General features: G+C 47.3%; 1 protein-coding gene across 1 annotated transcript in view; it reads left to right on the top strand.

Annotated features, from left to right (window-relative positions):
* The window catches only part of CA7 (carbonic anhydrase 7), a 30624-nt gene extending 13510 nt beyond the window's left edge, over positions 1-17114 (top strand). The window contains exons 6-7 of the mRNA XM_089663778.1: positions 8967-9122; positions 14920-17114. Of these exons, the coding sequence (XP_089519904.1) occupies positions 8967-9122; positions 14920-15048 (285 nt within the window). The 3' untranslated portion in view covers positions 15049-17114. The remainder of the gene's footprint in view (positions 1-8966; positions 9123-14919) is intronic.
* The last annotated feature ends 255 nt before the right edge of the window (positions 17115-17369 follow it).

A 17369-nucleotide genomic window follows, 5' to 3' on the forward strand; every position in this document is an offset into this window, starting at 1 on the left:
GGTGTCAGTCTGGAGGAGTGGGTGCTCTTAGGGCCGGTTCACATTATGAAAATGCACTCCAGCTGTGTTTCTGCGTGTGCGTTTTGTACGTGTTTTTAGGGCCGGCTCACACTATAGAGACGCAGTGCAGATGCATTCCAGATGTATTTCTGAATGCACATTTTTGACGTGTTCCAGTCTGATTTTTATGCATTTCAGTTCATTCCCCCCCCTCTCTTTTTCTTCAAATTTAAATGGAGGCATGTGCATTCCAGGGTGTTTTTGGTGCATTTGGTGCGTTTTACCGCATTCCAGTACATTTCTGTGCAGAAAAAAATGCAGCCTGTTCTACTTTTTTTACTGCATCCAGAATGTACTGGAACTGCAAACACTGATGTGACCTATGACATTGACAACCATATGACATACTTTCTGTGTGTTTTAGATGCAGAAAAAAGCAACTGAAATGCATGGAGTGTGAACTTCTCCCTTGAGAAGAGGAGATTAAGGGGGGATATGATCTCCATGTATAATACATAAGGGGGGTTATGATCTCCATGTATAATACATAAGGGGGATATGATCACCATGTATAATACATAAGGGGGATATGATCTCCATGTATAATACATAAGGGAGGGTATGATCTCCATGTATAATACATAAGGGGGGATATGATCACCATGTATAATACATAAGGGGGATATGATCTCCATGTATAATACATAAGGGAGGGTATGATCTCCATGTATAATACATAAGGGGGGATATGATCTCCATGTATAATACATAAGGGGGGGGATATGATCTCCATGTATAATACATAAGGGGGGGGGGGATATGATCTCCATGTATAATACATAAGGGGGGATATGATCTCCATGTATAATACATAAGGGGGGATATGATCTCCATGTATAGAACATATGGGGGAATATGATCTCCATGTATAATACATGAGGGGGGGATATGATCTCCATGTATAATACATAAGGGGGGGGATATCATCTCCATGTATAATACATAAGGGGGATATGATCACCATGTATAGAACATATGGGGGAATATGATCTCCATGTATAATACATAAGGGGGGGGGGGATATGATCTCCATGTATAGAACATATGGGGGAAAATGATCTCCATGTATAATACATGAGGGGGGGATATGATCTCCATGTATATTACATAAGGGGGGATATGATCACCATGTATAATACATAAGGGGGATATGATCTCCATATATAATACATAAGGGGGGGATATGATTTCCATGTATAATACATAAGGGGGGGATATGATCTCCATGTATAATACATAAAGGGGGGATATGATCTCCATGTATAATACATAAGGGGGATATGATCTCCATGTATAATACATAAGGGGGTATGATCACCATGTATAATACATAAGGGGGGATATGATCTCCATGTATAATACATAAGGGGGGGATATGATTTCCATGTATAATACATAAGGGGGGGATATGATCTCCATGTATAATACATAAAGGGGGGATATGATCTCCATGTATAATACATAAGGGGGGATATGATCTCCATGTATAATACATAAGGGGGATATGATCTCCATGTATAATACATAAGGGGGATATGATCTCCATGTATAATACATAAGGGGGGATATGATCTCCATGTATAATACATAAGGGGGATATGATCTCCATGTATAATACATAGGGGGGATATGATCTCCATGTATAATACAGAAGGGGGATATGATCTCCATGTATAATACATAAGGGGGGATATGATCTCCATGTATAATACATAAGGGGGGATATGATCTCCATGTATAATACATAAGTGGGGGTAATATCTCAATGTATAATACATAAGGGGGGATATGATCTCCATGTATAATACATAAGTGGGGGTAATATCTCAATGTATAATACATAAGGGGGGATGTGATCTCCATGTATAATACATAAGGAGGGATGTGATCTCCATGTATAATACATAAGGGGGGATATGATCTCCATGTATAATACATAAGGGGGGATATGATCTCCATGTATAATACATAAGGGGGGATATGATCTCCATGTATAATACATAAGGGGGGGATATGATCTCCATGTATAATACATAAGGGGGATATGATCTCCATGTATAATACATAAGGGGGGATATGATCACCATGTATAATACATAAGGGGGGATATGATCACCATGTATAATACATAAGGGGGGATATGATCACCATGTATAATACATAAGGGGGGGATGTGATCTCCATGTATAATACATAAGGGGGGATGTGATCTCCATGTATAATACATAAGGGGGGATATGATCTCCATGTATAATACATAAGGGGGGATATGATCTCCATGTATAATACATAAGGGGGATATGATCACCATGTATAATACATAAGGGGGGATATGATCTCCATGTATAATACATAAGGGGGGGATATGATTTCCATGTATAATACATAAGGGGGGGATATGATCTCCATGTATAATACATAAAGGGGGGATATGATCTCCATGTATAATACATAAGGGGGGATATGATCTCCATGTATAATACATAAGGGGGATATGATCTCCATGTATAATACATAAGGGGGATATGATCTCCATGTATAATACATAAGGGGGATATGATCTCCATGTATAATACATAGGGGGGATATGATCTCCATGTATAATACAGAAGGGGGATATGATCTCCATGTATAATACATAAGGGGGGATATGATATCTATGTATAATACATAAGGGGGGATATGATCTCCATGTATAATACATGAGGGGGGATATGATCTCCATGTATAATACATAAGTGGGGGTAATATCTCAATGTATAATACATAAGGGGGGATATGATCTCCATGTATAATACATAAGTGGGGGTAATATCTCAATGTATAATACATAAGGGGGGATGTGATCTCCATGTATAATACATAAGGGGGGATGTGATCTCCATGTATAATACATAAGGGGGGATATGATCTCCATGTATAATACATAAGGGGGGATATGATCTCCATGTATAATACATAAGGGGGGATATGATCACCATGTATAATACATAAGGGGGGATATGATCTCCACCTATAATACATAAGGGGGATATGATCTCCATGTATAATACATAAGGGGGATATGATCTCCATGTATAATACATAAGGGGGATATGATCACCATGTATAATACATAAGGGGGGATATGATCTCCATGTATAATACATAAGGGGGGATATGATCTCCATGTATAATACATAAGGGGGATATGATCTCCATGTATAATACATAAGGGGGATATGATCTCCATGTATAATACATAAGGGGGATATGATCTCCATGTATAATACATAAGGGGGTATACGATCTCCATGTATAATACATAAGGGGGGGATATGATCTCCATGTATAATACATAAGGGGGATATGATCTCCATGTATAATACATAAGGGGGGATATGATCTCCATGTATAATACATAAGGGGGATATGATCTCCATGTATAATACATAAGGGGGGATATGATCTCCATGTATAATACATAAGGGGGGATTATAGAAGGCTTAGAACCTCTATACATTTTTTTTATTCTCCTCAATTTCCTGAAATTCTTTTCTACTTTTTCACTAAATCTTCTGATGGCCAACATCATTCAACTCACTTCCTCTGAGCCCAGGTTGTCCTGGACCAGCCCCCAGTCTGTAAGTAAGCCATTTCAGTCCAGGAAAGGAGCTGGTTCAATGGTGCAAGACTGAATGGAAGGCTGGAGATCAGAGTTAAATATTGAAAAAAAAACTTTATTAAAACATTGGATTCCAGGAACAGTTGGGTCAGGTGGGCAGCGAGTGGACAATGGTCGTCGGTAAGCCTGGAGTCGGGTCAGGTGGACAGCGAGTGGACAATGGCCGTCGGTACGCCTGGAGTCGGGTCAGGTGGGCAGCGAGTGGACAATGACAGTCGGTACGCCTGGAGTCTGGTCAGGTGGGCAGCGAGTGGACAATGACCATCAGTAAGCCTGGAGTCGGGTCAGGTGGGCAGCGAGTGGACAATGGACGTCGGTAAGCCTGGAGTCGGGTCAGGTGGGCAGCGAGTGGACAATGGACGTCGGTAAGCCTGGAGTCTGGTCAGGTGGGCAGCGAGTGGACAATGACCATCAGTAAGCCTGGAGTCGGGTCAGGTGGGCAGCGAGTGGACAATGGACGTCGGTAAGCCTGGAGTCGGGTTAGGTGGGCAGCGAGTGGACAATGGACGTCGGTAAGCCTGGAGTCTGGTCAGGTGGGCAGCGAGTGGACAATGGACGTCGGTAAGCCTGGACTCGGGTCAGGTGGGCAGTGAATGGACAATGGCCGTCGGTACGCCAGGAGTCGGGTCAGGTGGGCAACGAGTGGACAATGGCCGTCGGTACGCCAGGAGTCGGGTCAGGTGGGCAGCGAGTGGACAATGGCCGTCTGTACGCCTGGAGTCGGGTCAGGTGTGCAGCGAGTGGACAATGGTCGTTGGTAAGCCTGGAGTCGGGTCAGGGGGTCAGCGAGTGGACAATGGCCGTCGGTACGCCTGGAGTCGGGTCAGGTGGGCAGCGAGTGGACAATGGCCGTCAGTACGCCTGGAGTCGGGTCAGGTGGGCAGCGAGTGGACAATGGCCGTCAGTACGCCTGGAGTCGGGTCAGGTGTGCAGCGAGTGGACAATGGTCGTTGGTAAGCCTGGAGTCGGGTCAGGGGGGCAGCGAGTGGACAATGGTAGTCGGTACGCCTGGAGTCGGGTCAGGTGGGCAGCGAGTGGACAATGGCCGTCGGTACGCCAGGAGTCGGGTCAGCTGGGCAGCAAGTGGACAATGGCCGTCGGTACGCCTGGAGTCGGGTCAGGAGGGCAGCGAGTGGACAATGGCCGTCGGTACGCCTGGAGTCGGGTCAGGTGTGCAGCGAGTGGACAATGGCCGTCGGTACGCCTGGAGTCGTCACCCGTCATATCTCGGCAGGAACAGTACACCTCCTAATCTCGGCTGGGTCAGTAATATTTACATGGGAGTCGGCAGTGATAGCAGCACTGAGTCACTGTATATGTCATCCGCCTATTGTAAACCTTCCAGCTTCAGTTCTAGGTGGAGCCGATATGTGAGCCGTGTTCTTTATACTGCTCTGTGTATGGAAACATATAGAAGAGAATTCACAATATTCCTTCCATTGGATGTTTCTGTCTCCGATTTCATCCCCTCCGTCCTAAACAATCGGATGATGTCGCGGTCTTTGTGCGCGCCGCATTGTGCGCCGCATGGACGGTATTTGTGGTAAATGGCAGTTTTTGTTCTGATGGTTTTCTAACATTACAGAGAATTGTCTTCCTCTCGGAAAATCTGTTCTTTGTCATCCCCTGTGTGTGAGCGGAGGAACACGACTCCCATACCTCTCAGGTGACACGGAGAGAGGGATACAATGGGGGGCAAAGGAAGGCGGAGCCGGACTCGGATTCAATGTATAGATTGTTCTCCGGGCTGTCATCATCCGAGCGTGTCGGCTCTGCTGAGAGAGGAATGGTCATGGGGGGCCGAGGGACAGCAGAGGAGGGGTCTGCCATGGGTGCTACCGCAGGACACAGGAGTATAACGTGCAGGAAGTGCAACCTACTCATGGGGGGGGGGGACACTATGGTCTGTCTGCCTTGGGGGCTAAAGGACCTTGTCCTGGTACTGATGGGCACAGCAGGTGTACAGACCCCAGAACTCAGCACAGGGATGGTGGGAACCCCTCATGATGTGCACAGCGGGTGTACAGACCCCGGAACTCAGCACAGGGATGGTGGGAACCCCTCATAATGGGCACAGCAAGTGTACAGACCCGGGAACTCAGCACAGGGATGGTGGGAACCACTCATAATGGGCACCCGCCCCTTTCATTCATTGGCTTTTAGTCATGGAGGCTAAGCATCACGTGTTTGCAATCTGCTTGCATTTACAGCCAGCCTAGGACCACCCACTCCTCTAGACTGAAAGCGAACCATCAGGACATTTTGATATTTGCATAACTCCTCCCAAGAGCCAGCCCACTGCTTGCATCAGGTCTAAGGGCTCTTGAGAGGAGTGCTGTAATGTGTTCAGTAGTTTTCAGTACAGCACCCTGTTGGTCCCTTCCACCAGCCATGATCTGCCTGCACTGCATAGAGAAGCACAGAGACACAGTGTTGGCATCATTGGGTTCACAATGAAAAGGTTTAATTTATTAATCGGCATGTTGATGACGGGGGCGGTGCTAGTGATGACGGGGGCAGAGCTAGGGAAGGGAAACCACAAGCAGATTAAATGTGATCTTTCACCCTGCTGAGTGATAGAGAAGAAATGTCCTTGTCGGATTAATAGAACTCTTATCAGCTGCTACTGGGAGGACAGGGCGGCCTAATAGCCAGGACCTCGCACTAATCGCAGGTTAATTGCGGCCAGCATGGATTTTTTTTCTCTTTTGAAAGTTCAGGTGGAAGTAGTACAGGAGAGCTGTGTGAGATATTCTCAGTAGATTAAAGGGGAACCCCGTTCCAATGCAATCCTCGGATCATCAATATCTGAGATGCAACTCTAAATGTATTCCGATATAAAGACAAGGCAGAGCGGAGGTCATGTTAGAAGGGGGGACTCTTCTGTGTGTCGGGGATCCCTGCTTCTCTGACAGTCAGGAACATGCCGAAGGATTGAAAAATAGAAGCAGTGTGTCCCCCCCCTCCTCCCGCCTATCACATCACAGCCAAAACATCCCCATCCCATGGAAGTACAGGGGGACTTCCTCTATGTCAGGTGTTGGATCAGTTCAATGACACAGGAGGGGGCGGGGCACAGACACAGGATATCAGGTGTGTAGTGGAGGAGGCGGGGCACAGACCCAAGGTATCAGGTATGTAGTGGAGGGGGTGGGGCACAGACAATATCAGGTATGTAGTGGAGGGGGCGGAGCACAGACCCAAAGTATCAGGTATGTAGTGGACAGGGCGGGGCATAGACACACAGCATCAGGTGTGTAGTGGAGGGGGCGGGGCATAGACACACGGTATCAGGTATGTAGTGGAGGGGGTGGGGCACAGACAATATCAGGTATGTAGTGGAGGGGGCGGAGCACAGACCCAAAGTATCAGGTATGTAGTGGACGGGGCGGGGCATAGACACACAGCATCAGGTGTGTAGTGGAGGGGGCGGGGCATAGACACACGGTATCAGGTATGTAGTGGAGGAGGCGGGGCACAGAGACACAATATCAGGTATGTAGTGGAGGGGGCAGAGCACAGACATCCAGTATCAGGTATGTAGTGCAGGAGGCGGGGCACAGGCACATGGTGTCAGGTATGTAGTGGAGGGGGTGGGCACAGACACCATATCAGGTATGTAGTGGAGGGGGCGGGGTACAGACACACGATATCAGGTATGTAGTGGAGGGGTCGGAGCACAGACACAATATCAGGTATGTAGTGGAGGGGGTGGAGCACAGACACACAATATCAGGTATGTAGTGGAGGGGGTGGGGCACATACACACAATATCAGGTATGTAGTGGAGGGGGTGGGGCACATACACAAGGTATCAGGTATGTAGTGGAGGGGGTGGAGCACAGACACACAATATCAGGTATGTAGTGGAGGGGGTGGGGCACATACACAAGGTATCAGGTATGTAGTGGAGGGGGGTGGGAGCACAGACACTCAATATCAGGTATGTAGTGGAGGGGGCAGGGCACACATACACGGCATCAGGTATGTAGTGGAGGGGGCGGGGCACAGACACACAATATCAGGTATGTAGTGGAGGGGGCGGGGCACAGACACACAGTATCAGGTATGTAGTGGAGGGGGCGGAGCACAGACACAGGATATCAGGTATGTAGTGGAGGGGGCGGGGCACACATACAGGGCATCAGGTATGTAGTGGTGTGGCACAGACAAATGCAAAGTAGACCTGTCAGTACCTTTACAGGTCTCCATGAAATATGGCAGGATGTTAGGGGAATCTCCTGGATGGCATTAAAACATGACAGAGGTTCTATCCTCCTGAGGGATCAAGCTGTGGCCCCAGGACCGCATGTGGCCCTTTGTTACTTATTGTGAAGCCCTCAGGCACCAGCAGCCAGTGCTTTTCTTGCCTAAGATCTTGCTATGGGACAGTGAAGGAAAATATTCATTGAACTGGTTTCCGAAGGCTGAATGATTGGTTTACTCTCACTTTTTCTGCGCTTTTTTCTCTTCTGGGGATTTTTCCCCTTATAGGGAATCCTGTGGTGTCAGTCATTTTATAAGAGGGCTGTAGGGGGCGCTGGGTATTAAAGCCGCTCTAATGGTGGTGATCTCTATCAGTTTCTTGTAGCGTCCTCAGTCTCAGCTTCCCCACAATCTCTGGCCAATTTGTGTAGCAATGCATACAGTGTACTTACCAATATGTAAGTCCCAGTCCCTGGACAGTGTCACCATAGCCTATAGTTGACCCACCCACTTAGGCCACACCCACGTGCAGCCGCCATCCCTTTCAGTTAATACCCTTTTTTATGTTCCCGCACATTCTCAGTAAGTCCAATAAGGATGATGCTGTGATGCCTGGACACAGCCCGGGACACATCATTGGGACACATCATCGGGACAGAGGTCTGAGATGGGGGGTTGTCCTGGCAAACCGAGGACAGGTGGTATCTCTGCATACACTGAACATCATGTACACACCTTTAGTGAGGGCCACACTTCCCTTGTATAATGTAGGCTGGCCATACATTATACAATTTTCTTGAGATTTTTGCTTTAGATTTACCAAAAACCATATAATATGAGGTCAAACCTAAACAACACTTACAATTGTATTCAATTAGGCGGGCCCTCGCACTACATAGTTGAAGGTAAATCTAAAGGAAATTGGACAGAAAATTGTACAGTGTATGGCCAGCCTTAGTAAGTAAGCTGACCACCATTATTCTTCTCTTCCCACACATTTGGATGTTGTTCCATTTAACATTTGGTTCTCTTGCAGGGGACTAAAGCACAGTTCGACAACTTCAACCCGAAGTGCCTCCTGCCACAGAGCCTGGACTACTGGACCTACCCCGGCTCCCTGACCACCCCGCCACTCAACGAGAGCGTGATCTGGATCGTTCTTAAACAGCCCATCAGTGTATCAGAAAAACAGGTGAGAGAGAAAATCGGCTTCTGTGATTGGCCGCCACAGAGGGACAATGGGAGAGGGCAGATGGATATAGAGCTCCATGTTTCCAGTAGAGGGATTGTGAGAGCGGGAGGGGGCAGCCATTGTGGTTCAGCAACTTTATCCTCCCGTAGGATCAGGGGCGGACTGACCATTTGGAAACTCGGGCACTGCCCGAGGACCCGGGATCAGTAGGGGGCACCATGAGATGCCCTTGGTACCTTTTTCATAGGCTTTTTTGAGTTTGGGCAAGGACACAGGGGCCCCATGATCCCCTATTGCCCGGGGGCCCCATGAGTTGTCAGTCTGTCCCTGCGCAGGATTGTCATGTGACTGCACAGGGGCGGTGCCACGGTTCCAGTCTCAGGGGATTATGGGAGAGAATGGAGATACAGTGATAGCAGCTGTAGGGTGGCCATGACTTTGACTAGAGACCTTCTGCAGATCTACAGATTGGGGGCCCACCCAACCCACTCAGGGACATCCCTGTTCTAGCCATAGGCAACAAGTGAAGACAATTCCCTCCCCCCCATCTTCCTCCCCATGACAGGACTTTGGGTTTGTGGGTCAGGTAGGGCCCCCACTGGATGGGATATGCCAGCTACACAAGAACCACAGCACTGAAAAATATGGAGAAAGTCATGGTTCAAATAAGGGCCACATCAAGGGGCCCCCACCTATATAATTCTGCCTTAAAGGCTAAGTTCACCTTTTTTTTTTTCTAAATTCTAGCTCCCCTATGTACCAATATACCCAGTGGTGTATTTAGGTTTTGTGCTGCCCTGGGCAACACAAAAATCGGACCCCCCAGAGAGTCTGACACCAACCAACTCCCCCCCCTCGGTGGAGAGCCTGACATTGACCAACAACACCCCTGCCCCCCCCACCTGAGAGAGCCTTCCATTAACACATATCTCCCCCCCCCCGCGCCTTCCCGGTGAGGGAGAGATAGACACTCACCTTCACAGCTCATGATATCCCTGGGAATGAGAATCGGGCTCTGCATACATCATAAAGCAGCCCACAGCCTCTCTCAGATCCTACCTGGTCCCCGAGCCGCATGTGTCCCTTCTGGGGAGTGGTGCTGCCCCCCCCCCCCTTAAAAATGCCGCCCTAGGCAAATGCCTTGTTTGCCTTGTGGTAAATACACCTCTGAATATACCATTCATGTACCTCTGTTGCAGAAAAATAAAAGCTTTGATTTTTAGAACAAGGCCTTACCTTAGCCCTTGGTGTGTTCCATAGAAAAGTTCCTGATTTCCTGGTATGTAGATTTAGGATGTGAAAACTATTAAGACACAGGAAGCAGTTCACCAGCTGACCTCATTAGTACACACACCCTGCACCCGTCAACTATGTTTGCACAGCATCCCCAGCATCTCTCCAGGCATGCATTTGCCTGGTTTGTCAATGTAGGCTGCCATAGCTGCTATGTTTGCACGGCATCCCCAGCATCCCCCCCCACACAGGCCCACAGGCCACAAAGAGTTTAACATGTGGCCCAGGCCCATCTGGAGGGATGCTGGGGATGCCATGCAAACATAGCAACTGTGGCAGCCTACTTTGACAAGCCAGGCAAAGGCATAACTGGAGGGATGCCGGGGATGCTCAGCTTGTGAACGGCTTCCTGTGTCTTAAAGCGGAGCTCCACCCAAAAGGGGAAGTTCCGCTTTAAGGACTGCTCCCCCGCTCCACATTAAGGATTGGCACCTTTGGGGGGCGGGTACCTGAATTTGACAGGTACCCGCTCCCACTTCCAGTCCGATCGCCTAGGTGATCGGAAGGTGTCCTCCCTCCCTGTAGTCTTTTGGGACACGTGACAGGTCCCAGAAGACTACTGGACCATTCATGAAGCGCAGCACTACTCGCCCATGCGCAGTAGGTACCTGGCTGTGAAGCCAAAAGCTATCACAGCCGGGTGCCCACACTGAAGATGCTGGCCTCCTGGAATATAGGACGGCCGGTGAAACAGGCTGTGGGGGACACACCACGGGACTGAGGGACAGGTAAGTTTTTTAAAAGTCAGCAGCTACAGTTTTTGTAGCTGCTGACTTTTATTTTTTGATAGGTAGAGTGGAACAGTTTTCACATCCAAAATCTACATACCAGGAAGTCATGAACTTTTCTATGGAACACACCAGAGGCTAAGGTAAGGCCTTGTTCTGAAAATCAAAAAAAGCTTTTATTTTTCTCCAACAGAGGTACATTAATGGTATATTGGTACACAGGGGAGCTGGAATTTAAAAAAAAGTGAACTAAGTCTTTAAAGGCAATTTCTTTGCAATGGAAGACCAAATACTTTCATGGCAAACATATACAATTTCCCAAACTATTTATACATTCATTTTATTCAAATTTATTTGCTAAACGCTATTTCTAAATGGCCGTGTAGTCAGACAACTTTGGGCCCCATAGCAGTCAATTGGTGTGTTAAGGCTTGATTACATCCTTGGGTTCATAGGATCCATAGGCTTGGGTTCATATGATCCATAGGTGGCTCTTCCCTGCTCCACTGTAAAAATAGGACAGGAGCCTGAAGGCACCAGAGATGACAGTTGGGTTGTTGGGCATTGTGGACTGCCCAGTGCTGAGCTGCTTCCCCCAGTCACACACTCTGTACCTGTAAACTTTGTACCAGATTGTGATTTGATGACTAAATTAATGTGCAATGGTTTGTTTACCTTCAGATTGTGGAGGTGATGAGGTGAAAGGAACAAACAATTATCTGTGCTTACTGTGTAAATTGTGTGCTGGGCACCACTCTGTAGAGTATGGGCGGTGGTGGTGGGGGAGGGGTGGAGATAGTCAGTAGGAGTGAATGTTATAGATACAGGTAATACACTTAATGGGAACCTTCCATGCGGATACCACCATGACACTTTTCACACTTAACAAGTTAGAAGAGGGGATGGAGTTCTGAAGACCTCAGGGTGCTACACCTCCACAACATTATCTGGAGAAAAAGGCATGTCTACAAAGAGACAAAGTATATGTTATGTTACAATATAGGAAAGGATCTAAGTGCTGTCATGAAGGATTCTGGGAAAATAATTATTTCTAAGTGTAGTTCTCATTCATCCGACGCAACCGGGATCTAACATGATCGGAAATGCAGCTCGTTCCATAAGAGAATCTCTTGAAGTCATGGAAGCTAGCTTACCTAGGACAAGAACAATCCTCCCCTGCATACTGTAGATGAGAAACTAGAGAAACATAATTCACACACAGAATTCTAACCTATACAAATGAATACACTAAGATCTTCTGCTCCCAATTTCTGGCCCTCATACAGACAGAAAAGACTGAAAGCTTAACAAGAAGAAGTGATCATCTTAACAAGAAGACGGGAAACACCAGAAAGGAAAGGTTCCTCCAGCCCAAGCCAGGAATTTTAGCCGATGGATGTTTATGAAAAGCCTTGCAAAATGTACCCAAATAATCTTCATTGTTTGCGTGGACTCAAGGTCTTGGTGTTAGTGAGATTTACAGTATATTCAAGGTCACCAGTTTTTCATTTTCAGTCTCTTCTGACCTCAAGCTTTGAAAATACAATTTGGGTATTTGGCTAAGAAGAAGGTGCCAAATTAATACTGCATACTAGGTGACAAATATATCTTCTCCCATCTAGTCAGTGGTCTTCTCTTCAGCTACAGATGTAATGCTGACCATTCCCAGATATTTGAAGTGTCTTCACGTTAGTCAGTTGGCCACTTTGCCTCAGACAGGAAGTCACCAAGACACAGTATAGTGTCAACCATATCAGGAGAGCAGAAGCTCAGAAGCCTCTGTTTCATCTTAGTCCATTAGTCAGAGAACCACTGCTCAGCCACATCGGAGGCTCAAAGTGATGACTGTGCCATGGTCAATGGGCCACTGAGTCTCTGCTTTACACAGTCTGAGGCTTGGATGACACTAGATATACCAAAGATACCTTTCACCATCTGGCTATTGCTCCTCTCTTCAGTTACAGATGTGATGCTAACCATTCCCAGATAATGGAAGTGTCTTCTTCACCTTGGCCAGTTGGCCACTACTTACTCTCATCCACAGTTCAGATATGAAGTCCCCAAGACACCATTTAGTGTCAATCAAATCCAGTAGGTGGAAGCCCCTGATTCATCTTAGTCAGATGGCCACTGAGCCACTATCAGCCATATTAGAGGCTCAAAGTGATACCTGTGCCATGGTCAGTGGGCCACAGATCTTCTGTTTATCAGAGTTTAAGGTTTGGATGATTCTCAATATACCAAAGATGCCTTCTACCATTTGGCCAGTGGTCTCTTCAGCTACAGCCATTGAGCCACTGCTCAGCCAAATCAGAAGCTCTAAGTAATGCCGATAGCATGGTCAATGGGCCGCTAGGCTGCACCTTTAGAAACTAGATGTGACCAATTCTAGGGTTCCTAAAGACATGAAGTAGCACTGGTCCGATACAGATATTTATGACCAGATTAGGCAACAATCTTAGGTCTGTTTTGGGCAGGTAAACTGGATGGACGCTCACTGCTGGACTGAGGTCTTCTAGGTCAGTAAGTAAATGTTATCACTTCAGCTGTACAATTCCATAGGAACAGGTTGTTGATCCATGGAGGATCTGGTTGCCTTTTGGGTTTTGAAAGGATTTTTTTCCCCCGGTAAAGCAATTTGGATCATATTCTGTATGTTTTTTCCTTCCTCTGGATCAGCTATGGGTCTAGGATTCCGGGAAAGCAGATTTTCACGTATTTTTGTATTTTGCTTGTTTGTTGGACTAATGTCTTTTTTCAATCTAACTATGTAAGTATAATGGTGATGCTACATAGCGACAGTAGAAGGGGCAAAAAAACAGAGACTGTAGGTGTAAATGTATAAAGAATGATTCTTCACAACATGTTCTGAGGGACCAGAAGGCCACGAGAAGGTGAGGCAAGGCCAGGAGAGTCCCAGATACTTCCAGAAGTATCACTATTTGTATCTAATAAGTGGAAGATATAGTAGCTATTAGCCCTGATCTATAATTTATTAGTCTGGACCTCTTTGTTATCAGGATGGTCTGAATGGTATTGGGTGAAGCATTAGGTAAGGACGGATGAGTGGGTGGGGTCGATGGTTGCCTCAGGTGTACGTTACACTATAGAAGCTATTAGCCATCCAGATAAGTATGGAAGCCAGGCACCTAGTATTTTCAAAAGGAATGATGACTGCATGTTCCAGCCAAGTGGCTGCACAGCCATGGTACATACCGTGTATGGAAGCTGTTTTTTCTTGCTGTTCAGTCAGTCTTGCGATTCACGAATTCCTGACACACCGTATAGACAGCAAGATGCCATCACTATTCCATAATTGCAGCTCCATGTTTCATGTTCTGTTCATTGGAGAATGAAAGACATCCTGCTGAGCACCTACCTCTTTCCTGCCCTTGGCATGCCCCCGTCCTGCCCCCCAGGGCCTATAACACACAATCTCCGGCTCCTGGTCTGATTTCTGCTGTGTCCAGTGCAATACACAAATTGATTTTAGAGAATTGTTTTCTGTTACTTTTGGATGACGTGAGGAAGGTTGAGTCTGTGCCTCAGTTGTGGAGATTTCCCTTTACTTCCTGTACTGAGTTCTGCAGAGACAGAAAGTGATGGGAATCTCCCTGCAGGGGACACTGACATACAAATCAGAAACAGATACCTTGCAGAGGGTCTAACCCCTTGGACACTCCATCCAAAACCAGCAAAAGGCTTTGGATGTTCAACTTTCACAGAAAATATATGATAGTTTCTTTCTAAGAAAGGTCTATCTTTTATTTTGACAGATGGAACGATTTCGGAAAACCCTGCTTTTTAGTGGAGAGGAGGAAGATAAGCGGATCCACATGGTGAATAATTTTCGCCCACCGCAGCCGCTGAATGGAAGGAAAGTTCAGGCGTCCTTCAAGTGCTGATGTCATGGAGAACTTTACTAACCAGAACAGACCAAATTCACCATTGGGCCGGGCCCCCAGGGGCCACCACCTGCTTTACAGCCTGTGCTGGCACCCAGGGGCCACCACCTGCCTTATGACCTGTGCTGGCCCCCAGGGGCCACTACCTGCCTCACGGCCTGTGCTGGCCCCCAGGGGCCACCACCTGCCTTAAGGCCTGTGCCGGCCCCCAGGGGCCACCACCTGCCTTACGGCCTGTGCCGGCCCCCAGGGGCCACCACCTGCCTTACAGCCTGTGCTGGCCCCCATGGGCCACCACCTGCCTTACGGCCTCTGTCAATGGCATCAGTTTGAGACTCTACTGAGATTAGTCAGAATTCATTGACAGGCAAAGCTGCCGCCTTCATACCTGCTGCATGAAGGATTTGCATTTTCATAGACTGACATGAACACAAGCCCCTCGGCACAGGCCATTCATCTATTGTTCCATGTATGAGTGGAAAATTATGAAATCTCATAATGTGTGCTGCATGATCTTTACAGACATGATGTGGGGTGTACACCCTGCACCACCACCCACTGCACCACAGACTGGACGAGGGGTGTACACCCTGCACCACCACCCACTACACCACAGACATGATGTGGGGTGTACACCCTGCACCACCACCCACTGCACCACAGACGGGACGAGGGGTGTACACCCTGCACCACCACCCACTGCACCACAGACTGGACGAGGGGTGTACACCCTGCACCACCACCCACTGCACCACAGACTGGTCGAGGGGTGTACACCCTGCACCACCACCCACTGCACCACAGACTGGTCGAGGGGTGTACACCCTGCACCAACACCCACTGCACCACAGACTGGTCGAGGGGTGTACACCCTGCACCACCACCCACTGCACCACAGACTGGTCAAGGGGTGTACACCCTGCACCACCACCCACTGCACCACAGACTGGTCGAGGGGTGTACACCCTGCACCAACACCCACTGCACCACAGACTGGACGAGGGGTGTACACCCTGCACCGCCACCCACTGCACCACAGACTGGACGAGGGGTGTATACCCTGCACTACCACCCACTGCACCACAGACAGGATGAGGGATGGGGCAGCACAGTGGCTAAATGGTTAGCACTTCGGCCTGGCAGTACTAGGGTCCTTGGTTTGAATCCCAACCATGGCACCACCTGCCTGGAGTTTGCATGTTCTCCTTCTGCCTTTGGGTACTCCGGTTTCCTCCCAAACTCCAAAGACATGCTGGTAGGTTAATTGGCTCCTGTCTAAATTGTCCCTAGTATATGTATGTATGAATGTGAGTTAGGGACCTTAGATTGTACACCCCTTGAGGGTTAGGGACTGATGTGAATGTACAATATATATGTAAAGCACTGCGTAAATTTACAGAAATATATAAGTACTTGTAATAATAATAATGTACACCCTGCACCACCCACTGGACCACAGACTGGAAGAGGGGTGTACCCCATGCACCACCACCCAACACGCTCACTCCATCCTACCCAACTCAATCCTCCATCTTCCCACCAGCAACACAGACAGTCCTTCTTGCAAACACTCCGATCACTGCCACAATTAGAAATGTTTTTACTGCCTATATAGCATGTTAATATAATATTTATATATAGGGCTGATATAGCTAGAACCAGATTTATATGTTTCTTTGATCTACGAGGGATTGCTGGTGTGATACAATGATTTCTGCTCATTCTGAATGTAAAAAGACGCTTAAAGGGTAAACTTTAGTCAGCCAGTAAAATCCACCTTGAAAATGCACATAAGGGTGGAGTCACCCTGCCTGGTGATGCCCAGTTGTGCTATATGACAGTGACTGATTCTTCACCAGAGAATGTTTGGTGAATGTCACATTCACTGCTTTATATATATATATGTCCCAGGTCTGGAGTTACCCTTTAGGTCTGCTTTCCTTTGATACATTGTAATATTTCAGTTGCTAACAATTGCCGGCTGTACCTGAATGAGTCACTCGCGGGTTCCTTCAATCTGTCGCCAATGTGTTTATGCAGCAAATAAATTGTTTTTTATATTTAAACTTTGTGTGTATATGATTTCAAGAGTTGGCCATTGCTTGGGGCACTATTCCTCCCTCTGACAACAATGATAGGGCACTATTCTTCCAACTGACACCAACGGTGGAGCATTTTTCTTTCCACTGACACCAATGATGGGCACTATTCCTCCCAATGACACCAATGATGAGGCACTATTCCTCCCACTGATATCAATGATGAGGCACTATTCCTCACATTGATACCAAAGATGGGCACTAGTTCTCCCTCTGACAACA

This window comes from Staurois parvus, unplaced genomic scaffold, assembly GCF_062004578.1.
Source record: "Staurois parvus isolate SC_StPar_1 unplaced genomic scaffold, SC_StPar_1.0 ptg001766l, whole genome shotgun sequence".
In the NCBI taxonomy this organism is placed as follows: domain Eukaryota; kingdom Metazoa; phylum Chordata; class Amphibia; order Anura; family Ranidae; genus Staurois; species Staurois parvus.